This window comes from Carassius carassius, chromosome 49 (genome assembly GCF_963082965.1).
Source record: "Carassius carassius chromosome 49, fCarCar2.1, whole genome shotgun sequence".
In the NCBI taxonomy this organism is placed as follows: domain Eukaryota; kingdom Metazoa; phylum Chordata; class Actinopteri; order Cypriniformes; family Cyprinidae; genus Carassius; species Carassius carassius.
The window spans coordinates 18,725,499-18,751,536 of NC_081803.1; the positions used below are offsets into that span (position 1 = coordinate 18,725,499).

Below are 26,038 nucleotides of genomic sequence, written 5' to 3' on the forward strand. Positions count from 1 at the left end.
TCTGATGTCGAAATATGCAAATTAGATATCATTAATTAAATATGCATATATTTGCATAAATGTACAGAACGGAGTATAATAAAACTTAAATGTTTATTTTGGATATTTTCTTTCCACTAGTCTGAAAGAAGACATGTTAGGAAAATAGCCCAAAAGTGACCAGGGCCTTTAAAAAACAATGGTTTTCCCTGTAGTGCCTTGCCTTAACAGATAATATTCAAGTGAAGATATGTTTGCATTTAACTATGTCTTGATAAGATGCAGTCTCCAAACATAAAGTTCTCGAGTACAGAGAATAGCATACAAAATATGCATAAAGTCTAACACTTTTAATGTTATGGAAAGCAACAGAGAATAGTTTGGCTGAAAGAACAGGAAAATTCATATGTCTTTGCTCCGTATAATCATCTGCATTTATCTTAACAGTCTGATACATATTAAAGTAGCTATTAAGAGATTCACAAAATCATAGTCAGACGTAAAGAATCAGTGTTTAATTGATTCATTGTTTTCTCATCATGAATATCTAAATGTTCTTGAATCAAAACATATTTACTTGAGAAAGAAAATTGATGAATAATGTATTTCTGAAAAAATTATCACAATTTATGCCTATAAAGCAAGAAAAAAAAATCTGTCAACTGGGTGTGAAAAATAATATCGCTTTTTTTTTTATTACGTTTTTTTCAGGTTTTAAGCATAAACTCACTTACCTTTGATATTTTTTGTCAGAAAAATTAAACTTTAATTTAATTTATTTTGTTTCTCGAGCAAATGTTTAGATACTTGTATTGGAAAATATTTTTTTTTGCAGTGCGCACTGAAATATTCATAGGCGTTTATAAGGGAAGTATGGAATTTCTGCAACATAATTAGTTAATGATAGAATTAACTGGTCTTAACAAATGGAAGCTCACAAAAGCCTTGCAACTCTATTTTTCCATTATGCTTTCTTGAGGTCACAACTTTCTTCATTTTTACAAATTAATTTGATGCTGCTAATGCTTCAAACTACAAACCTCAAATTTAAGATCCTATTGGACACATTTGGATATTACAGAATGAAACCAATAAATACAGACTGCTATATAGATAATAAAGGCCCAGTGTCTATGTAGCAATGTTCAGCACGGGACCTTTTTGGCCCATTAGGAGCTTCTTAGCAGTTCACTGTGAGGTCAAGAGCAAAGGCACGTATTTCGCAGCAGCGATGAAATCACCGCAAATCCATCACGTTCACACTTCCGTCTGTGATGGTGATGTGTTGACTAGCCTGAGCACAAGACACAGATGAAAAACCTTCATTATGGTGCACATAAGGTTAAAGGACACAGTAGATCATTCACATGGAGTAAAAGTAGTTCATTACTGAAAATGTACTTACCTTCAGGTCATCCAAGATGTAGATTTGTAAGTCATTTTTAAGTCATTCTAACAGATTTGGAGAAATGTTGCGTTATATGTAATGAATGGGTGCCATCAGAATGAGAGTTCAAACAGCTAATAAAAACATTAAAATAATCCACTCCAGTTCATCAGTTAACATCTTGTGAAGCAAAAAAAAAAAATGTTTGCAAGAAACAAATCGTTCATTACAATTCTTTTAACTTCAAACCCTTAGATTCAGCTTAATATGAATCTTCTATCCATAATAATCCTTCCTGCAGTGAACAGCTGTCTCATCTAGAGAATAAACTCAGACCAAGCCCAAAACATGTCTAAACAAATATGTTGTTGGATTTTGATGTGAGAGGACACTAAGGGATTGATTTTTTTTCACTGCAGGAAGTGTTAGTATGGATTATTGCCTGATATTTTGGCCAGAAGCGCAGGTTTAAAGCTAAAATGCCTTAATGATGGATTGTTTCTTACAAACACTTTTTGCTTTACAGGATGTTAACTGATGGAATTTCTCTAAATCTGTTCTGACGAAGAAACAAACTCATCTACATCTTGGATGGCCTGAGGGTAAATTCTTAGCAAATAAAACATTTTTGGCTATTACTTTAGACACTGAAGTTTAATATTTAGGGTTCTCTAATCACTAATCAGGCTTCACTCACAGAGAAGAGGGGCGGCTCTCTTGGATGCGGGTGAAATCCTCTTTGTTTGCAGGAACAGATCTCGTCCATCCCGTAGTCTGTCAGGCTAAAGTAGCCCGTCCTGGAGGACAAGTTATCAGACTGTCATTGTTGAGTTATACCTGCTATCACTCAAACTAAGGAAGGCAGCGTATAGCTAAAAACATACTCATTGAATTTAGGTGAGCACACAATGGCTATAGACTCTGGAAGCATGATTTGATAAGAGCAATGTGTGTGCAGGTCCACACTGGATAAAAAGGCTGTCTGGGTCGGGTGGGTCTTGTAGCAAAAAAAGAGACCGATTATACTCAAGACACATAATTAAAGTGATACTATTAAAAAAAATGATTAGTCATGTGACTATAGAGAAAACATCCTACATGAATCCAGCCCAGTGTAATGAGATCATTCTGATCTTGTATTAGGAACATTTCCTCCTCGTTCTCTGTGTCGCAGTAATCTGGTCCTCCACACTGCTTGGGCACGATCACGTGTGTCAATGTGAAGGCGTTTTTCATCTGTGGATGAAGACAAGCAAACTGTTTTGTGATTTTCTCATCATATTACAGATTTCCTCAGATATGTTAATAAGTTTGTAATTTGCCCCAATTATATAGATAGTAAGTGAGATTTATATACACTTCAGTTTTAAACATTTATGGTCAATAAGATTTTTTTTAAATAATACATTTAAATGTATTAAACTGATCAAAAATTACAGTTGAGACCATTATAATGTTACAAAGATTTCATTTCAAATAAATGCTTTCATTTTGAACTTTCTACTCATCAAAGAATGCTGAATTCTTCAACATGGTTTTTACAAAAACATGAGCACCTATAATAATTTAATATTTCACAATACTACAGTTTTTACGTTATTTTTGATCAAACAAATGCAGACTTAATGAGCATAAGTGACAAAAAAAATCTTAATGGCCCCAATTGTATTTTATTGTTTTATTATTAATTTACTTAAATTAACTAAAAAGCTAAAAGTAGTATAACAAATATTACCATTATGCATAAATACACCTTAACTATTTAATATTTATATGCGCTTAAATAATATTATCATATAAATTATTAATACACTTTGACAATATTTTTGTATGAACACTAATGTTGTTCATTAAAAATTATGTTATTACAGTAATGTATTAATAATACCGTTATTAATACATAAACCATTCAGAAAAATTATGTTAGTAAGAACTGGGGGGGGGGGGGGGGGTCTGCTTATTGTTATGAAAAAGAAATCTGAATGGATTTTATTTTCTTCAAGCAAAATATAAATATAATTCTTTATTTTCATAACAATAAAATCTCTGTCGATTGTTATGAAACATAGAAAAATTACGGAAGAGGATTAGGGCCAGGCAATAATAAAAAAATAAAACCATCTCGAGATTAAAGTCATTATAATGCGAGATTAAACTCGTTAAATTTCGAGAAAAAAAGTCGAAATACAATATTGAGAATAAACTCATTAAATAACGAGAATAAAGTCGTTGTGTTGCGAGAAAAAACTCGTTAAATTTCGAGAAAAAAGTCGAGATACAATCTCGAGAATAAACTCATTAAATAACGAGAATAAAGTCGTTGTGTTTCGAGAAAAAAACTCGTTAAATTTCGAGAAAAAAGTCGAGATACAATTTTGAGAATTAACTCATTAAATATCGAGAATAAAGTCGTTGTGTTTCGAGAAAAAACTCGTTAAATTTCGAGAAAAAAGTCGAAATACAATCTCGAGAATAAACTCATTAAATATCGAGAATAAAGTCGTTGTGTTTCGAGAAAAAAACTCGTTAAATTTCGAGAAAAAAAGTCGAAATAATGAACGCGTTAAATTTTTGAGATCGATTTGAGGCGACATTCATCATAAAATCGAGCCTACATGCGTTTCAGCCATCGACACGCGAGCGAGTGAGTGAATTTTGACTTCATGCATGTATCTTGTTGATTATTGATGACTTTGTAGGCTACCATGTGCACTGTAATACCGTATCAATAGTTCCTAAATAGTTCAAGAACGAACACTTTACAGAGCTGGTTATAGCTCCACATTGCTTTCTTCTTAGCTAGACCCATTTATTAGCCTATGTTTAAGCGAGTCACGTTTACACGACCAAGCTTTTTCTAACGTAATATCAATTTGAAAGGCCCAGGGGGAGCAGACTGCACAATTATGTCCATCATCACTGTGACAGAATTTTTACGAGGCCGGGGTATTTCAGAGGACATACTTTCACTTCTAGAGGAAGAAAAGGTATGTATTCAAATTGGAACAGTACGGTGACGCATTGCTGCCACATAAATATTATTTTCCCCCCCCAATTATGTCGTAATAACGATATCTTATGTCGTTTTAACGACATCTTTTCTCGTAATAACGAGATCTTGTCGTTTTAACGACATCTTTTCTCGTAATAACGAGATCTTATGTCGTTAAAACGACATCTTTTTCTCATAATAACGAGATCTTATGTCGTTAAAACGACATCTTTTTTGCCCTTATAAGGGCATGTGTTATCATGTACAAAATATGCCTTTATCCACATAAAATTGACAGCCTATCGCGCCTTTATCACACATTCAAAAAGCTTAAGCAAATAGTAGCAGCCCCCAATCATGCAAAATTAATCAATGAGGCCCTTTTTAAAAATATATTTTATATAGGCTAAGTTTTTTTTAATATGATATATTATATAGGCCTAATAAGATTTATTTTTGTTAATAGGCTATATCTTCATTACCTAGAGATATAATTAAACAAAAAGTATTCAAAACACATCTAACAGAACATAGCCTGAGTTGTTTATTTTTTACAACATTGTGTTCTTATTTTGTTTAATTAACGAAATGTCAATCTTCGTCTTTATAAGAAGATACAATAAAATAAAAAAATCTTCAAGATGTATAACGGATTGTCACCTTATAAACAGTCCTTTTTTAATGGAATAATACACCCTTATAATAAAGAAAACGCTTCAGTTATAAAGAATATGAACGCAATGCATTTAATTATACATTAAGCGTTTTCCTTCCCTTTATTATAAAGAAAATAGGTGGCTCTTAACGTGTCTTTCTATGGGAGGGTGGTATTGCGGTGCACAGCGAATATTCAATGCATTCAATGAAAATATTCAATGGTATTCAATGCAAAACAAAAATGAAAAATACAATTAGCCAATAAAATAAACAAATTGTTGTGGCATTAATTAGCCCATAAACAATATTTATTTTAAAGTCTAAACGAATTTGTTTAAAGAAAAACACCAGCGTTGGGCGTTTATCTGTAGGCTAAGTGTTTCAGCCGCCCTTTTCAAACTGGCAATAAAATGCAACAGAATTTGATTAGTTAAACATGAAGAGGATTATCTGTCTGGCATGGCTGCTCGCTCTAACATTAACCTATATAAATGTTTGCTATTATGAAGCTCATATCCAAGTGTTTGTGCGGAGTGTGGTACGCGCACTATGACATGGATGAAGGCGCCGGTGCCACTCGCATTTTCCTATCAACAGTGGAAACAACTTAAAATACTCCATCATTTCTGGTCATACAGAACAGAATAATACATCAGTCGCAACTACTTTTACTTTTATTTGTGTAAACTCACAACAACAAGAAAACGGTGTGCCTTTGTAAAACAAAATTAAAACGAACAGGGCGCGCTTTCATGATCTCTGTGAATTGGAGCGCCGCTCAAAAATGAACTGACAAACAGTGTATAGACAAGCCTCACAGACATGAGAAATATAACTATAAAGTTAATAAAAAAATGTCCACCAACGAAAAAAAAATCCAATCGAAAGCAAATACGGTAGCTACTATCTGATTAAGTAATCCTGTCCGTAATAAAGGCGCATCTAGGCTACATTACAGCGGAGATGTATGGAGATATGTATGCAGGCAGCCTACACTGATTTAGAAAATACTAGTTAATTAATAAACAATTAAAATGCTTCGTTATTTTTTTCAGATACATTTATTATATCATTAGCCTACTTTTGCTGGTGCTTTGCGGCAAGTTTTATGCATGCGCTTGAGCGCGGAATATAGGCTATAGCCTACATGCACCCAGGATTGAATATAAACGTGCGATTTGTCCTAATTGCTTAAATTAATGACTAGAAAAATCCTTTAGTGTATGGCAACTCTAATCAATAGCCTACATTTAATATTTGACATTATTTCATTAGTAATTAGTATCCAGCTCGTCACATTTAATTAGCTGAGTTAGCATAATGAATGAACTAATAAAATAATAAAATAAAATTTAAATTAAGATACGAACCATATATTTCTATATAGCATTGCTTATTCCACCACACAAAGGACTGTTTATAAGGTGACAATCCGTTATACATGTGAAGATTGTAGGCTGTATCTTGAAGATTTTTGTATTGTATTGTATCTTCTGTTATAAAGGCGAAGATTGACATTTCGTTAATTAGGCAAAATAAGAACACAATGTTGTAAAATTTTCTTTTACGCCGGTTTCACACTGCACGCGATAGCAGAGCGTGAGCAGAGCAGGAGCAGTGCGTATGGTGAGCAGGAGCAGGACACGCGCGTTTTGCTTTCACACTGGCAGCGTTTGTCACGCGCGGCTGAACTGCGGCTTGTGTACAGACAGAGTACTCTATAATGGATAAGTTGGCATTGCTTTATTTCGTTTTCAAATACATTTAAGAGAAAAGACTTGTCAAGAAGCTTATTTTATTAATCATTTCATTTATATAACTTTTGATTCGTCTTTGTTTTTATTGTTCGGGCAACAAGTTTGTTTTTGGACATTTGTTTTCTTTTTAAATTGCTGTTGATCATTTGAGTGACTGTTTAAAACACAATAGATATCATCAATGCACTTTTTGGATAACACTGCGGTGTATTTTGCCCATGATCAATGCGTGTCATTTTAATTCAGCGTAAGCGGCGCGTTAAAAATAGACTGGGCGCCGAAACTATTGCTGCACTGCTGTTCCTGCTCTGCTCCTGCTACGCGCTGCCGCGCCGCTTCTGCGTGCGATGTGAATGCACTCATTGAATAACATGGACGCCGAAAAAAATACGTGCTGCTCACGCGCCGCTGACGCTTGCGGTGTGAAACCGGCGTAAAGCCTGTTTTATGCTTCTGCGTCTACTCGACGGCGTTGCTACGCCGTCACTCCTACGGCGTCGTGGCCGTTTTATAGTTCTGCGTCGGGTTGCGTTGCATCGCGGTGCATTTCACCGCCAGAACGCTAGGGGGGTGTGGGGTTCGCGAATCTCTTTGCTAGTTTGTTTTGGTTCAGTGCGAGCGAAAGAGAGAGAGAGAGTGTTCAGTGTTGTTGCAGCTGGAGCTAATCGACGTTGAACAACAATGTTCCAGCGTCTTTCAAAGCTATATGTGTGTTTCAGCCAGAGAACTTAACGAAATTATACTGCAGTAATAAAAATAACCATATAAGAATGGATATTCTCCTCACAGAGCGATGAGCATGTTCCTCATCTAATTCGGATTCACAGTGCGTGCCGTGTTCCACTGCGATCCATAAACGCCTTATATCATATCATATGTATTTTAACAAATGATTTTATTTCAAATGTTTAATCGCAGAAGAAAAAGAAGTCTCCACATGGATGACTGTGCCATGGCATGATAATGTAGTGTCCCGTGGCAGACTTTGATTACTGTATCCATGATGTAACCATGAACATATTGTAAATAAACAACAATCTTTTTGCAAAACAAACGTTGATTTATTTATTGATTGATAAAAAAAGATAAATGAATATGTAAATGTATACATATTAACACAATAAAAAAACAGTTTATCACCCATACATGCATATATTTTTGTGGGCTTTATACAAGAATTGAGCAGTATAAAATCAAAATTTTAGATTGCAGAAATAATATATTTGTGTGGTCAAATATCTCACCTTGTGTATAATTCGAATTTGTTTTTGGAGTAGTGAACTTTATAATTATTGCCCCAAATTTCTATACAATAAGTACGAACATGGAAGCATAAGATAATAAGAACAAAGGGCAAAGTTTTAAGTACAATTAAAATATAAATAACTTAGGTTATTTTAAATAACTTAGTAGGCTATATAAAAATATAAAAAACTTTGTCCATCGTTGAACACAAACAGTGCAGTGTTCACTTTAAAAATGTCGCTATAGCGGGAGGGGGAAACCCGGGGAAACCAGAAAAGCTACACTCCAGAAATGATGTATAATCTGACCAATCACAGCCCTTGGGGTCTGCGTCGCCTCGACGCGTAGTTACAATTTTTTGGAGGTGCGCGTCGAGCTCCGGCGGAGGGTTTGGAGAGGGGTTCGCGTCGACGCAAAGGGGTCCGCGGAGGTACGCCGTCGACTCGACGCAGAAGCATAAAACAGGCTTAAAAGTGACAATGCATTGATCATGGGCAAAATACACCGCAGTGTTATCCAAAAAGTGCATTGATGATATCTATTGTGTTTTAAACAGTCAATCAAATGATCAACAGCAATTTAAAAATAAAATAAATGTCCAAAAATAAACTTGTTGCCCGAACAATAAAAACAAAGATGAACCAAAAGTTATAGGCTATAATTAAATGATTAATAAAATAAGCTTCTTGACAAGTCTTTTCTCTTAACTGTATTTGAAAACGAAATAAAGCAATGCCAACTTATCCATTATAGAGTACTCTGTCTGTACAAAACCCGCAGTTCAGGCGCGCGTGACAAACGCTGCCAGTGTGAAAGCAAAACGCGCGTATGGTGCTCCTGCTCACCATATGCACTGCTCCTGCGCTGCTTACGCTCTGCTATCGCGTGCAGTGTGAAACCGGCGTTATGGTCAGCCGTTGTCTTTAGTAAAATATATTTTTAACAGCAAAAGAGGATTAGCTCTGGTGCAAGCTGTTAGTACAACTGGCCCGTAGTGTTGTAGCCTATTTACAGTTAGTTGATGATAAATTATAAAACACAAACCATTAATAATACATTTAATGTACATTTTCTGTACACTCATAATGACTACTGCCAGTGCCTACGCATTAGAAAAATATAAATCATTAGTTTATACCTTTAAACTGACCTTGATTGTTCTTTTGAAAGGCAAATGGCATATTATTTTTTTTAATCCACAGATTGACAGTGATGTTATCTTGCTAATGGAGGATTCAGCTCTGGCCAACTATATTCCCTCATATGGAGATAGACTTGCTCTTTTCAATTTTTGCCGCAATCAAAACCCTGCTTCCAAAAGGAAGTTGGGTCTGTTTGAAAGACTGAGAGAAAAGATGAAACTGAGAAAGCAATCTACAACTGAACCCCAATCTGAAGAGAGACCTGAGACTTCTAAACCCAAACCCAAATCCAGAGCCAAAGCAAGTAAGCGACAGATTGAAATTGGCTGGATTCATACAGAAAACAAAGAAACAAAACAGGTCAGAACAAAACAAGGAGGGGGTACTAGAAAGGTTGCAATGGACATTAATGCAGGATACAATGAGATCCTTAAAGAAGGAAAAGAACTTTTCTTCCCGGATGGAAATTCTTGTAAGGGTGATGAATGTGACTTCACATTTGAAGTTTGGGACTTCAGACAAAATGTTCTTCCCAATGATGTCTCCATTGGCACAATACATGAGGCAGTGAAACTGCCAAATTTGCGCTTCTACATAGCTACTAAGCCAAACGAGTCAGCTGACAGTACAAATATTGAAATATTGAGTCTGAAAGTGAAAATAATGATGAGACCAGCATCATCTCACTACAAAGTGATTATAGTGAAGATTTAGCAGACTTTTCTACAATGCCCACTAACAACTATGCAGATTCCTCAGTTGTCACAGATCTTCCAGTGGTACCAGGCCTGAGTATTACATTAGCTGAGGAAGTTTTCATCATGGCAGATGATGTAGTGAATGACCCACTTAATATTTCTGACCCTGAAATCACATTTGGCCCTTACTCAGGAGATGAATCTGACCTGTAGAACACGTTAGTTTATGTGCCTCCAGAAACCACTGAAATTGGCATTCAAACAAAACAAATCATTATACGTCATGGAAACTGCCTCCATGACATGATCAATGAATTTTCTGATCCGGAGACTTTGACCAGGCAACTGGCATTTAAACGCTTATTGCCAGACAATTCAGAGGAAGCTGGCTGTGGGTCAGGGGTTCTCCGAGATATATATAGTACCTTCTGGCAAGAATTCTATGATCGTTGTACACTTGGAACTACAATGAAAGTTCCTTTCATTAGACATGATTTCCAAGCTGACTCTTGGAAAGCTGTTGGCAGAATTTTCCTGAAAGGTTACAAAGACTGCCAATACATTCCAATAAAGATGGCCCCCCCTTTTATGGAGGAGATGCTTTTTGGTGCAGTATACAGTGACCTAATAGAGTGCTTCCTTCAGTTTGTAAGCACCCAAGAACGAGAAATTCTTCAACGTGCATTACAGGATTTCTCTTCTGTTGAACTTGATGAACTGTTGGAAGTTCTTGACAGCTATGAATGCCGCAGAAAAGTCTCTGCAGAAAACTTCTCCGAAATTCTGAAGGAGATTTCCCACAAAGAGCTTGTCCAAAAGCCAATGTTTGTGTTAGACTGTTGGAAGGACATCACACAATCACAAATCACCCTTACTTTTGAGGAGCTAAAAGAGATGTATGCTAAACTCTTACCAACAACTAAAAAGGTCTTAGGACTTTTGAAGTTCCCTGCTGATATGACAGCAAAGCAAAGAGAAGTGGCACATCATCTGAAAAGGTACATCAGAGAAATGGATGATGAGAAACTAGGAAAGTTTCTGAGGTTCTGCACAGGATGTTACTTGATTGTGTCAGAACGCATCTCTGTTGAGTTTGCAGTGATGTCAGATTTCACAAGGCGCCCTATTGGTCGTACATGTGGGATGTTCCTTCAGCTGTGTGAGAACTATGAGAATTTTCCAGACTTTCGTGCTGAATTTAATGCTGTTTTGGAGAGCAACATTTGGGTAATGGACATAGTTTAACATGTAGTTGTCCACCTCATTCAGAATATCTGAAAAATAATTTTGATTTCTGTTTGATTTAATTTTTATTTGATTTTCAGTTACAGAAATCAAAAGTTTATCATAAGTTAAAGATGAGTTAACACACATTTCCCTTTGCTTGTTTGGTTTTAGCAATGTTGCCTTAGAAATCTTAGCTTGAAGATTGCAATTATACAAGCATATACTTTTGAAAAAAAAAGTAGTTTAAATCCCAGTCTAATTATGCTGTAAATTGTTAATAATTTAACTGCTTGATCACATTTTAAGATACAGATAAAAAGACACTATTGTCATACATACACTGATACTTGTAATTGTATGCTCAAATATTTTATTGTTAATTTTCAGTGCAGACTCAAAGTTCCTTTAGAAAATGTTTCTGTTAAAATCCAAGGAGTTTTGTGCCAATTTAACAGATTTTGAAATTTCAAAATGTTTTCATGTTTCAATAAGCAGTGCTGTTTTCATGTTTCAATAAGCAGTGCACTTCATAAGCAGTGCTGTTCATTGTTCACATTTGTACTAAATAAACATTTTTCTTAAAGGTGAAATGTGCATATACAACAACTGTGCATAAATCAGACATAATGTTGGTAATTCGGTATCATAAAAAACATCAAATACTCTTATTTTTAACATGGCACACAGCAACATGCACTTTAGCTAAATAAAGGCTGTGCAATCCATAATGCACTATATAGTGATACTTTGGACACATGGTATGTTTACCTACAAAGGGTTAAGTAAGCATTGTGTATTAAACTTTTGCTGTTGATATAGCAGTCACACTCATTTTAACACACCTGCTCTAATTTTCATTGATATGGAGCATGAACTACAGAAAAGACAAATAAATATGAGTTATGACAGATAGGTGCCCAGCTAACAAACTTTTCTTTGGATTAAGGACCATCAAATATTTTGCTGTATTTCTGCTCTCAACAAAATGTAAAGATTAGCTGCACTGAATGGATCTGTAGGAGCATCCCATCCATTTTCCTCCATTAACAGACAGCACAGATCAAAAACTGTTTCATCACAAGGGAACTGACCCTTGGGGGTGCACTCTTCCTGACACAAGGCCGCTTCGTCCATGTCAATTAATTTGAGTCTATCTTCAGCATTGTGCAATCCTGGAAGAGAGAACATCACTATCGGACGTCCTGATGCTGCATCATTTCCAGATCGTGCTCTGATTTTGTGGGAATTCCATGTATTTACTACCTCATCAAGTTCGTCCTGTAAAGAATAAAGAAATACAAAATAATAAAAATGTACAGAGAAATAAAGCATACTTTAGGTATATTGAACAATAGTGTGATGTATGCGTAATTATATAGCTATTTAAAAGATATAGTTTAGCAAGTGCTACTATATCAATCGTTTTAAAATCCATTGGCGTTGTTAGCCTAATAGTTACTAGTTCATTGTTTATCTTGGCTGTTAGTGGCTATAGGTCTGGAACTGTTTTTTTTTCATGGTAAACCCACATGAAAAAAATACTATAGTATTTTTGAACCACACTATAGTAAAGTACTTGAATTAATTTGTTGGGGTAATTCTATAGTTGTTGTGGTAATATAAAAACTATAGTAATATAAACAAATTACTTTACCCAATACTGTAGCCTACTAAGTTTTTACTATAGGTTATACTACAACACACTACAGTTTACCGTAGTAAAAACTAAAGTATACTACAGTATATGCAGTTGTCAGTTCACTATAGTTAACACTACAGTATGCATTGGATTCAGTAACAAATTGTTAATACTTTAGTATAGGCTATACAGTAGGCAATACTACAATTGAATTTACTATAGTAAATACTATAGTATTTTTTCATGTTAGAAATGTCATAGGTTATAAAACTATAGTAGGTCTACAAAATGGCATTTTAAAACAAGACATACCTGAATAAGGTTAAGGAAGCAGAACTGGATCAGACTTTTATCCAAAAAGTCTCCGCTAAAGTGTCCATCACTGATTAATGTCTGGAAAAGGTTCATCCAAAACTGTGCGCTCTGCTTACGGAGGATACCCCACCATCCCTCGATTCGTTGGTTTGCTGTGCTTCTTCCGTAAAGGAAACTCATTTCTCCGGCAAAACTGTCTCCATGGTTACTTCGTAAAGACCTTTGCATTGCTGCCACACTACCATTTTCGGTCCCCATGTCCGCGCGCAACCTCTCGGGACACCCTCCTATGCCAGTAACTGTTTTTATGAAGTAACTGGCTATTACTTTAGGATCGTTGTTGGTTGTGTACGTGTTACACCCCTGAAAAAGGGGAGAAATAATCACAAGAGTGATATAGGTGTTTCCTCACTGAAAACTTTAGTGTTATATTTGCAACAATGATACATTTTACAAATCAACAGATCCACATCTTTTACAATAATACATTTGACAGATCAACAGGTCTACAGCAAATAGTAGTTTTGTATGGTATATAGCTTATTTAAGTCACAACAGCATATTCTATAATGCACTGGAAAATATACTCATTTTGTCAATATAACTTCAGCTGTCAATCAAGCACAAAGTAGCTTTAGCTCAATAAACAATAACTACATTTACCAAACATCTCAATAAAGTGCTTGAAAGACATTATACAATTAACACAGCAAAATAGATTATATACTGCGTCTCTGTTTATTCACAATTGACATACAATGGCGGCTGCTCTCGTTATGAAGCTATTTTTCTCTGTAACCGAGCGGGGGCTCCGCTCACTCATGCACAATTTAAACTCTGCAAACTTAACTCTCACATACTCAAAATGCTACTAAAACACACCTTCAACATGTGAACTCATTATTACCTTTACTCAACTCAGTTTTATGTATACAACGTACCTGAAAAAGGGGAGAAATAATCACAAGAGTGATATAGGTGTTTCCTCACTGAAAACTTTAGTGTTATGAGGAAAAGACCGCGATTTCCCCGGAGAAAAGGGTTGGAAGACAAAAGCAATCAATCACGGGTGCATAGATTAAGATCACTTTGGCGATCACAGATCAACACTTTTCACCTGTAAATTAGGCACTACAAAATGAAGTAATCAATATAACGTTTACATATTGCTCTTATAATTGTTACCCTTTGTAAACATGTCAGATTTTAACTTTTTAACACAATTATATGAATTGTATAAATCCTTATTACTAGTACTGAACGCATGAGCTTTTTAACCTTAAATATTTTAAGATACTCACATCCTATTAATTTACTAAAACCTTTTAACCCATAACAGTACAGTAAGTATTTCCTTTAACCTGTCACATTCTCCCCGACAAAATAAATGTCGTCCCGACATTACCAACATTCATCTTAAACAGTCTCTTAGGCTCTGGACCTAGAAAATCATCTTCTGTGAGCCAGTACTTGAGCAGAGGTCAAAGGTCACAGCTCAAATAGAGTCAACGCATTATCCACAGTCCATATCTGTTGACCAGCTGTATAAACAGTCCATAAGCAGTCCTTTCTCATTGAGGACTCATTTCTCTATTAATCAACAGTCCATCAGACTCAATGATCTGTAGGCATAGTCTACAAATTGTCTCTTGCATTAATCAACAGTCCATAAAAGCAGTCAAACATGTCATCTCTATAGCGTTATGCTTGCTGAAGTCCATACATGCAGGGTGGCTGAAGGTAAAATTGGTGTGATGATGGCAACCACGGAACCAGTCCTGGTGCCGGGACCGGGTAGACAGAGAACAACTGCGGTTGTGGCTGGATACTGTACAAGGAAGGGCTACCAAGCTGATCATAGGTGATACGTCTTGGAGGGTGTCTTTCTCTTTGTGGCCGCTGGTAGGCTGGGTCCTCAGGTTCAGCAACAGGAGTTAATAAAGGAAAGGTCCTTGATGGATGATCATCAGGCGGATTTTCATCAGGCAAGTTCATTTCCTCAGCAGGCAAGTTAATCTCTTCAGCAAGTAAGTCTTTAACGGTTGTTGGCCTCTCCAACTGCTTCTCAACAAGGAGCTGTGCTGGTAGCATATCAGGAACTGGCACTACAACAGTCTCTTTTAGTGGTGGAGGTCTGTGTTCCGACTCTCTCGCTGATTCAATGTATGTGGGGACTTGTAGTGGCTCATGATGAAGGTCATATTCATCCCCGCTGTCTTCATCAGAGTCAAAAGACTGTGATGCAGGCTGATGTCTCCTTTTTTTCTTACTTTTGTCCTCGTTAGTCATGTCTGGTTGTGTCTCAAATGGTAAGTGGTCACAGGACATGAGTAGATTTCTGTGCAGGACTCTGGAGCGTCCCCTACCCTTTTCTGGTCTCAATTCATAAATCGGCAGGTCTGAACCCATTTGTCTCACTACTGTGTGAATTGTATCTTCCCAATAGTTACGGAGTTTACCGGGTCCTCCTCTTGGTGTAAGGTTTTTAATCAGAACTCGCTCGCCAGGCTGTAGCACTGCACTCCTTACTTTGGTGTCATAGTACTTCTTACTTCTTTCAGCATTTTTCTGAGCATTTTCATTTGCAATGGCGTATGCTTCCTCCATCCCTTGTTTCCATTTCTCCACATAGTCTCGCTGGTTACTGGGACCTGTCTCTGTGCACAATCCAAAGAGCATATCGACTGGAAGCCTGGGTGATCTCCCAAACAGAAGATAAAAGGGTGAATAGCCAGTCACTTCGCAACGGGTGCAGTTATATGCATAAACTAGTTTGTGCAGGGACTCTTTCCAATTTGACTTTTGTGTCTCAGTTAGTGTCTTTAACATTTGCAACAAGGTTCTGTTCATACGTTCCACTTGACCGTTACCCATCGGGTGATAGGGTGTTGTTCTGGACCCCGCCATGCCACTGAGTTTCTTTAACTGATGGAACAACTGATTTTCGAATTCTCCCCCTTGGTCATGGTGGATGCGGACGGGGAACCCAAACTTCAGGGCAAAGTCATTGAAGATGAGATTCGCAGCAGTTTTTCCTGACTTGGACGTGGTGGCATAGGCTTGCGTGAAGCGTGTAAAATGATCAACAATAACGAGGATGTACTCGTATCCGCCTTTGCATCTGTCAAGATGGAGGAAGTCTATGCATACCAGTTCAAATGGCTGTGTAGTCACAATGTTTGTCAGAGGAGCTCTTATTTCATGGCTTGGCTTTTTCTGTTTGACACAGCTACAAGTTTTAGTCACATAGTGCTCAATATCAGATTGCATATATGGCCAGAAGAAGCGGTCACGGACTAGTGATACAGTGCGGTCAGTACCTTGGTGTCCCATGTTATTGTGTAACTCTTGCATCACTTTACCTTTGTACTGCTCTGGTAGAACTAACTGCTTGCGGGCTGTAGTGATTCTGTACAGAATGCCATCACTGTCTATTGTCAATTTGTCCCATTCTCGCAATAGGCATTTTATCTTTGGACTGGATTCTTTTTGCTCCTTAACTGGTGGTTTGGAACCAGATAGTTTGAAATCGAGCACAGGACGGATGACCGGGTCAGATTTTTGTGCTTCTCTTATTTCACCTTTTGGAATCGAGCTGATGGATGCAGCGGTTGTCTCACCTTCAACTGATACTGACATAGATGCAGCTGAGAGTGACCAAGTTGCAACATACTCTTTCTGTACCTCAACTGCTTGTATCGTGGCAGTAATAGTGTCTGGTGGAAGCTCTTCAGAACATTCTCTCATCAGTGACTCTACATCCAGTGGCATCCTTGACAAAGCATCTGCATCACTGTTCTCTCTGCCCGGCCTGTACTTGATCGTAAAGTGGAAATCAGCTAATTCTGCAACCCACCTGGAAGTGGTTGCGTTCAGTTTTGCAGTAGACAGTATGTAGCTGAGCGGATTGTTATCGCTGTACACAGTAAATGTCGGAGCATAGTATAAATAATCACGGAACTTATCAGTGATTGCCCATTTTAGAGCTAGAAATTCTAGCTTGCCAGAGTGATAGTGATAGTTCTTCTCAGCTGCTGTTAATGTTCGAGAACCATAAGCAATGACCCTAAGCTTCCCATCTTGCTTTTGGTAGAGAACTGCTCCCAAGCCTTGGTGTGACGCATCAGTGTGTACAACAAATGGCTGAGTGAAATTAGGGAAACCTAAGACTGGTGGGTGAAGCAAACATTCAATCAACTGTTCAAGTGACTGTTGGTGCTGGTCACTCCACATGATTGGCTTGTTTGAGGGCACAACGTGACTTATTTTCTTTGTTTTAGTTTTCCGTGGGTGGTCAGGTACTTTCTCTGCTTTCAGGAGGTCATAAAGACAACTGGCCTTCCTAGAAAAGTCTTTGATGTACTGTCTGTAGTAAGTGAGTAAACCAAGCATTTTTCTGAGCTGGCCCACCGTCTCTGGTCTGATATCTTTCAATGCTCTTACTGCTTCAAAATCGGCTGGGTCAACTTTGCTGCCCTCTGCAGACACTATTCTTCCCAAATAACGGACCTGGGGTTTACAGAGGTCACACTTACTTGGCTTGAGTTTGATGCCATACTCTCTGAGGCGCTGCAAAACTTTACGCACATCATTCACATGGCTGTCGAAAGTTTTACTGAAAACTAGTGTGTCGTCAAGATAAGGAATGCAGATGTTATCCCGGAGCCCTTCCAGACATTCCTCCATACAACGCTGAAAAGCTGCAGGAGCATTCATGAGACCAAATGGCATACGTATCCACTCATAGAGTCCCCACGGGGTCACAAATGCTGTCAGTGGTCTGCTTTCTTCAGAGATAAACCCCTGGTGATATGCTTTTCCCTGATCTAAGAGGGAGAACCAGGAATTACCACCTAAACTGTCCAGGATGTCTTGGACCCGAGGGATTGGCTGGCGGTCGGGATGTGTCTTTCGGTTCAGCTCTCTGTAATCTATACACAACCGGAGGGTCCCGTCCTTTTTCCGAACACACACAACAGGTGAAGAGTATGAAGAGTTTGATTTTCTCACCCAGCCCTGAGCTATGAGGTCATGAAGGTAACCTTTCATCTCCTGATACAGTGGCCTGGGCACTGACATGTATGTGCGATTGACCGGCTCTGAGTCCTTTAGAGAAATAGTCATTTTCAACCGTTCAATGCAGCCAATGTCATTGTCTGATCTGGAGAAGGAGTGACACTCTTCTCTAAGCATTTGCCTAACTACCTCTCTCTGCCCTTCGGTTAGGTGACTTAACTCTACTGGTGGATCCCACTGTTCACTAGAATTACATTGGGTTCGTACGCTGGTATGATTCACTGTGGCTGAGGTGACAGCTTTTTCAACGACTTGGGCAGGTAGCACAGTCATAATGGTTTGTACTGTACCGATTATTGTGCGTCCTAACAGGGCAATGTCATGGTCAGTGGGGTTAGAGACATCAAGCATAATGACTGGACAAACACCTTTCCTGACTCTGACTAAAGTATCAAAGAACTCAAGTCCATCTGGCCACTGAGGGTTCAGGTCTGGCTGAAAGAGCATTGTCGTGTCCTCTTTGAAAGGCTGGGAAGCTAGACGGCACTCAATCTGAATACTACTGTGTTTTGGTACAGCAGCCTTCTTTTCCTTTATTTTCACCCCATATTCATCTGTCTGTTCTGCGCTAACAGCCTGTATAAAAGCGCTCACCTTGTTTCTTTTGAGGCTTGGAAAAGCTTTTCTCACTGTACTGTACCGCTTAGTCTGTTCAGTCATTGCCAGGATGTGCTCAATAACATTGAAACCTATGATTGGATGAGATAGGTGACAGCCTTTCATTACCAGCACTGGGATGATCAGTTCTTTTGTTTGGTCAGTTTCAGAGGCTAGGCGAAAAGTTGTCTCAATCCATCCCAGGTACGGCATTTCAGTCCCATTTGCTGCAGTCAATCTTAGATCGTCAGGTGAGTCCAGGATTTCTGAAACATCTCTCAGCCTTGCGTTTGGGAGGTATTCCTCTTTCCATCGTTCATCAATGACTGAGACCTGAGAGCCTGTGTCCCATAGAGCTTGGAGGTGTTGGTGATTCAGGTGACACTCAACAAGACACTGTCTGCCGACTAACGAGGTGACCTTATGGGGGTGGCAAACCTGTGCTAGAGATGGCAAAGAGAGGCCGTTTTCCTCTGTGCAGAAAAGCTTTTTACTGGTAGAGTCAATTTTCAGGTGAGTGCATTTTTCAGAATGTTTGGTCCAATGCTGGTTTTGACATGTTTTGGAACAATACAGTGTCTCTTTACATAATGAACATTGTTTCAGGTTCTCAATTAAATCTTCTCTGGCACAATTTGCACATTTCTGGGACTTTTCGATAGCTATGGTTAACACTCGTCCCTCAGCGGTAACCCTTTCCCATTTAAAGGGGCCTCTCGTGATGGTCTGACGCCACGGATTTTACATCCAGCTTGAAAATGTTCTCCACTCCCACATCGGAAGCAGTGTGTGCAGCGTTCATCAGTTCTGGCCTGCTGGCAGATAAAACACCTCCTTGTAGCTTGAGCAGAGCGGTTTGTATACCAGTTAGGTGCATATTGATGCTGTACAGAGTCGGGTGGTGTTTGGGGCTGTCTGTAGTTGCTGTAATACTGCTGCTGGGGAAGAGGTGGCTGGAATTCCCTATCTGGCCTCCTAACTGGAGGTGGGGCATAAGCATAAGGCTGTGACTGAAACATAGGCTGCTGTAATGTCTCCTTAATCTGAGCTATCTCTGCACTGAGACCTTTTAGAGAATCTACCCCCGTCTTAAGTTCAGCTAGCTCTGTTAATAGTTCTGCGGGTATCTTCGCTTTGACGTCCTTCGCAGAACACTTTGCAGATGGCGTATCATCTGACTGGACTACACTGACATTTGTAGCAGGCTGTGTGGCATTAAACCGCTTTTTATTTCGTCTTTCTATTTCATTAGCACAAGCAACGTTAAGCTTCTCTAGCAAAACCTCATCTGATGTTTCACTATCTAGCAGGAGAGGCTGCATGTCTATCCTGATACTGTCACTCTGGAGACCCGTAAGGACTGTGTGTAAACACATACGCTGGACCAGCGCCGGGTCATACTTAAGTCCTGATTCTGACTCCTGGGATGCAAACAGTACTTTCTGCCTCAAATCGAAGACGCGCATCAGGAAGCTTTGAGGGGTCTCCTTGCAGTGCTGTGATTCTGAAGTTAGCTGTTTGTAAAGCTCTGTCGCACTCTTCTCTTGAAAGTGGGAACGCAGGATGCATCTAAGCGTGGGAAGAGTTAGCTGGGGTTTACCTTCCAAGTAGCTGCGGAGCTGTGAGCCCGGAGAAATAGCCCTGATTACTGCATCTACAATTTCTACCTCAGGATAACCTCTGTTAAGTCCATTCTCAATCTGATGGGCAAGGCTGGAAAAAATCAGTTTCTCTTTCTGGCCCGGTTCACCTATCTGCCCAGAAATTTTAAACTCTTTGCGCCAGTATTGACTGGGCTGTGGCTGAGCGCTAGGTGAGGGCTGAATGCTCACCTGAGGATGGACAGGGATTTGGGGCTGGCGCAGAGAATCACTGATCATTGCATTGACTGCAGTAACCTGCTCAGTTTTCACTCCTTGTTGTGGGGTTACAGCTCTCGGTTCCTCTATTCTGCGATCTGTTTCTGTTGGTTCCATATCCTGTTCAGTTTGCTCTGTTTTGTTGTCCATGCCACTGATTATCTCCGCCATTTTGTCTTGAAGTAGTAACAATTCCGTCATGCCGCCATCTTCTAACTCTGCCAATTCCTCTCTTTCAATGAACATCATGATACGAGTCATCAATGATATGCGGGATTTGTCTTGGACATTTCTTCTCTGTTCACCTGATATGCCAAGAAAATCACATATCTCTAGTAACTCGTCTTTAGTCAGGGTGTGCAATTTCCCTACTAACTCTCCCTGTAGCTCTTCCAACGTGGTTGTCATGTTGACAGGACAGGAGAAACTTTTACTGTGCAGGACTTGAACCAGATGGTCTTTACTGTCTCTGATGATCTCTTAATGGCCTCAGTTGACACGTACTTAGCCACCAGGATCCAGGTCCCTTCGAACAGCAACACTTCCCTCCCTGCCCGGGTTGTTATGGGGGGATTTAGCTGGCTCGGAATTTAACGACCAGTATGTGGCCACTGGACATCTGAACAGCAATCCCAGCGGTGCCTCCAAAATGTTACACCCCTGAAAAAGGGGAGAAATAATCACAAGAGTGATATAGGTGTTTCCTCACTGAAAACTTTAGTGTTATATTTGCAACAATGATACATTTTACAAATCAACAGATCCACATCTTTTACAATAATACATTTGACAGATCAACAGGTCTACAGCAAATAGTAGTTTTGTATGGTATATAGCTTATTTAAGTCACAACAGCATATTCTATAATGCACTGGAAAATATACTCATTTTGTCAATATAACTTCAGCTGTCAATCAAGCACAAAGTAGCTTTAGCTCAATAAACAATAACTACATTTACCAAACATCTCAATAAAGTGCTTGAAAGACATTATACAATTAACACAGCAAAATAGATTATATACTGCGTCTCTGTTTATTCACAATTGACATACAATGGCGGCTGCTCTCGTTATGAAGCTATTTTTCTCTGTAACCGAGCGGGGGCTCCGCTCACTCATGCACAATTTAAACTCTGCAAACTTAACTCTCACATACTCAAAATGCTACTAAAAAACACCTTCAACATGTGAACTCATTATTACCTTTACTCAACTCAGTTTTATGTATACAACGTACCTGAAAAAGGGGAGAAATAATCACAAGAGTGATATAGGTGTTTCCTCACTGAAAACTTTAGTGTTATGAGGAAAAGACCGCGATTTCCCCGGAGAAAAGGGTTGGAAGACAAAAGCAATCAATCACGGGTGCATAGATTAAGATCACTTTGGCGATCACAGATCAACACTTTTCACCTGTAAATTAGGCACTACAAAATGAAGTAATCAATATAACGTTTACATATTGCTCTTATAATTGTTACCCTTTGTAAACATGTCAGATTTTAACTTTTTAACACAATTATATGAATTGTATAAATCCTTATTACTAGTACTGAACGCATGAGCTTTTTAACCTTAAATATTTTAAGATACTCACATCCTATTAATTTACTAAAACCTTTTAACCCATAACAGTACAGTAAGTATTTCCTTTAACCTGTCACATACGCCTCCATCCACAGAATGTAACGACTGTAACCATCTATACAGCCATTAATGGCAATGCCGTACGGTTTTAATTTATCATAGCTGTCCATATGCCAGAGTGCATTCGGGCCAGCACAAGTGTACTACTGGCGTCTTCTCAAGCGTTTCCTTCGTCGAAATTCCACACCTTGAGGATCAACAAGTTTAATAATGCGTCTTATGGTATCCTGGGAAACCACGAAACCTCGATGAATCGCGCGTAGGTGAAGCCAGCGATAACCTTGCATTTGTCCACTGGTTGTCATTTCATGTTGGACAAAAGCGAGTACATCGCGCAAATTGGACTGATTTTTTCTTCTAAAAAGACCTAGCCGCTGGCAAATTCTCTTTAAAGTTCGTATGCTAATTAATATTCTGTCATAATTAGCTAAAATTGATAGTATTTCTTTGTTACTGAAAGAAAGTCTAAAATATAGCTTGACTAAGTGATCCAACTCTGCCATCCTCTATCAGTAGGCTGCAATGAACACTGGTCGAATGCGTTATTCTCTACATTTCATTTAGACTTTTTTTCTCGAAACACAACGACTTTATTCTCGATATTTAATGAGTTTATTCTCGAGATTGTATTTCGACTTTTTTTCTCGAAATTTAACGAGTTTTTTCTCGAAACACAACGACTTTATTCTCGATATTTAATGAGTTTATTCTCAAAAATGTATTTCGACTTTTTTCTCGAAATTTAACGAGTTTTTTTCTCGAAACACAACGACTTTATTCTCGATATTTAATGAGTTTATTCTCGAGATTGTATCTCGACTTTTTTCTCGAAATTTAACGAGTTTTTTCTCGAAACACAACGACTTTATTCTCGTTATTTAATGAGTTTATTCTCAAGATTGTATTTCGAATTTTTTTCTCGAAATTTAACGAGTTTAATCTCGCATTATAATGACTTTAATCTCGAGATGGTTTTATTTTTTTATTATTGCCTGGCCCTAATCCTCTTCCGTAAAAAATAGCATAAAAATAGTCTTGATTTTTTTCTCCTTTTTCTTTAGATTTTGGCTGAAAGACATGTTTTAGTGGGATTTACTGAAATGGATAGCTCAAAAAAAAAAAAAAAATTATTTGGTTAGTGTCAGTCTGCTTTGTCTGTGAATGATTTGCACGTACCAGCCTGCCACAGAGAATCCCACAGGTCTCCACGGCTCGTGCTGTGTTAGCATCTGCTAGCTTTAAAAACCTTTGGCACAGCTCGGCAGGCACAAAGAGCTGCCGCAAGCCGTTTACCAACGCACCTAATAAAACACATGTAATCTCAACTTAATGGCGCTTCATGACAATAGTACTGTTTCTATCACAAGGTCAGCATGCATAAGGAAGAGCAAACTGTGAGGCCTCACTGTGTCCTGCGCTGACTGGAACACTAGGCTTCAGTGAGCGGTCAAACGCTGGGAGGGATGATGTTTGAGAGACATGGTTCGGGGTTCCTCCGGGGGTCGTCGGTGGTGTCAATGAGGCCTGTGGAGGTCCTTGTACGTCAGGCACCAGGAGATCTCGTGGAGAGGTGGGTGACGCCGGGATGCTGAACCCCTGCATGATGCGCTGGCGCTCCTTCTCCTTCTCCAGCTCCTGCCTGCGGATCAGCTCCTCAAAGGCACTGAACTGCTCCTGCTCACACATACGCTGCTGCTCGGCCAGTCCCTGCTGCTCAGCCTCCAGATCCTGCTGTTTGGCCAGTTCTCGAGCCTGGGCCTCATCCTCCGCTCGCTGCCAGGAGTCACACACCCGTCAATAAACATGCACATTAATTATTTTGTAGGTATCATTTAAGAAAAATCTGCCCCTAAATGTAACCCACCTTTCGAACAAGATATTCGACATGTTCTTTTTCGTACTGCTTGAGAAGCAGCTTTTTCAATTCCTCTGCTTTCGGAAAAGCAACTTCCTTTAATTTCTAGCATGGAAAATAAGGGCTATTCATTAGCTTGAGAAATTATTTCACATTTTGCATGCTTTGTGAAGCTTTTAACATCTTAACTATCCCCAGAAAAAAGGAAATCACATCTTACCCGCATCGTTTCTTTCTTCTCAGGAATGTTGGCTGTTTTATATTCACGATGTCTAGGAAGTTTTTCAATAAACAACCTAAAAGGAAGTAAAACACAGGAACATTACTTATTATTTTCTAAATATTGTTTTTTTTTTATATTCAATTTTTTTTATAAATCTTTATTATTTATATAATATATGACAACTAATTATATTAATATATTAATTAATTAATTTTATTTTTAATACATTTTGTTTTGATATTTAGTAATTGTTTATTTCTAGTATATTAAGAAATGTTATTTCAGTAAATAACAAAACCACACAAATCACGTTTTTAAAATGTAAGGAAGTTTTAAATATAAAGTTTTTCAATTAATGAAAGTAAAATAAGAATATTATGTGCAATTATTTTTAGAATATGTATGTATATTCATAACAATAAAATAATAAATTTTATATACAGTATATAATAGGTATTGTTTTAAATCTGTTTAATTTTGATGTGTGTTCAATGTTTATTTCTAATAATATGAAGAAATATATTTCCAATAAATAGCAAAATCACTCAAATCAGAGGTTTAAACTATTTACATATCCTACGTTTGTTTTTAAATAGGGTTGCAAAAATTGCTAATCTCATAAAATAAATAGAAAAAAAAACAGCTCAGCTTATAAAACACTTAGTTTGACCTCCTGACACTGAGAATCAATATTTTATGAAGGTTAAGCACCTATTTTCACTTATCAATACCTAAAAAAAAAATCTTGACTTCAAGAGTTTTTAGGACCTATTTTGTACCATACTTTTGGGAAACACCTTTTACATCAAGAGAAAGAACAGTATAATGAATCTAATAAATGCAATCAATAACAGAGCTGCCAGGCATTTAACACTTTCAGCCTGTTCTTGCTTTACTTACGTGATGTACTTATTGTAAAGAATGAACGCATGCTCGACATTCCCCTCCTCTGCATAGATGCTGGCCATTCGGATGATTTCCATCCCTGACCGGAAGTACCGGCGGGGCGGCACATCCTCGCTGACGTCCACAGAGCTGCCCAGCTTGGTGAGAGCGCGGACCCTCTCCTCAGACGACAGACTGGAGTCGCTGTGCTCAGACATCATGTCTCCTGCCTGCAGATCAATAACACACTGTACACTGTCTGTACACTGACTAATAAAGCTCTGACTTTAGGTGGAGTTACTTCTGTGTAAGGTGATGAAGATTAAACTATAAAAAAGGGTTTTCAAAAAGCATTTGGACACTAATCTAAATCTGAAAATCTAAATATGAAATCAAGTGTAAATGCAAAAAAACTGCCTTTTCAGGAACAGGTGTTATTGTTTTATAAAAATAAATAAACAAATAACACAAATGCCTATTGGTTTGATTTTGTTTTCTAACTCATTGACTTTTGTATATTGCTTAAAAGTCCAAATACTTTGGGGGGCCTCTGTATGTAATTATATATGCATACATTTGTGCATTAATATGTATTATATGTAAATAAGATGTCGAGTCATTGACAGGCCAACCAGCAACAAACAATGATAGCAAGATAAGCCTCGCATGAAGGTAAAATACCTTTCCTACCTGCTTTCACCACACTCCTTTACGCTTTCAAAGATGCTTTGATGTATTTATCTCATATACTTTGGTCATATTTCGACACTGTGAAAACAAAGCTTGGTGTGTTCACATTAACTGTAATACTATAACATTTCCGGCATCGTATGGAAAGACCCCGCCCACTTCAGTCA

General features: G+C 38.2%; 1 protein-coding gene across 3 annotated transcripts; it reads right to left on the reverse strand.

The window, feature by feature from the left end:
* Positions 1 to 611: 611 nt before the first annotated feature.
* Positions 612 to 25,975, reverse strand: LOC132132293 (STAM-binding protein-like A). 3 transcript variants are annotated; one of them, XM_059544675.1, is made up of 10 exons: positions 25,872 to 25,975; positions 25,197 to 25,429; positions 24,294 to 24,369; positions 24,083 to 24,178; positions 23,625 to 23,991; positions 23,395 to 23,519; positions 2,465 to 2,602; positions 2,251 to 2,363; positions 2,064 to 2,163; positions 612 to 1,273 (listed from the first exon to the last, which is right to left on the reverse strand). In XM_059544675.1, the coding sequence occupies exons 2-10, from the start codon at positions 25,400 to 25,402 to the stop codon at positions 1,217 to 1,219; spliced, it is 1,278 nt and encodes a 425-aa protein (XP_059400658.1). In that variant the 5' UTR covers positions 25,403 to 25,429; positions 25,872 to 25,975; the 3' UTR covers positions 612 to 1,216. The 3 variants fall into 3 exon arrangements, with proteins under 3 accessions (XP_059400658.1, XP_059400659.1, XP_059400657.1); XM_059544676.1 differs by having other exon boundaries at positions 25,197 to 25,411; positions 25,863 to 25,945; XM_059544674.1 differs by having other exon boundaries at positions 613 to 1,273; positions 25,197 to 25,411.
* Between the last annotated feature and the right edge of the window lie 63 nt (positions 25,976 to 26,038).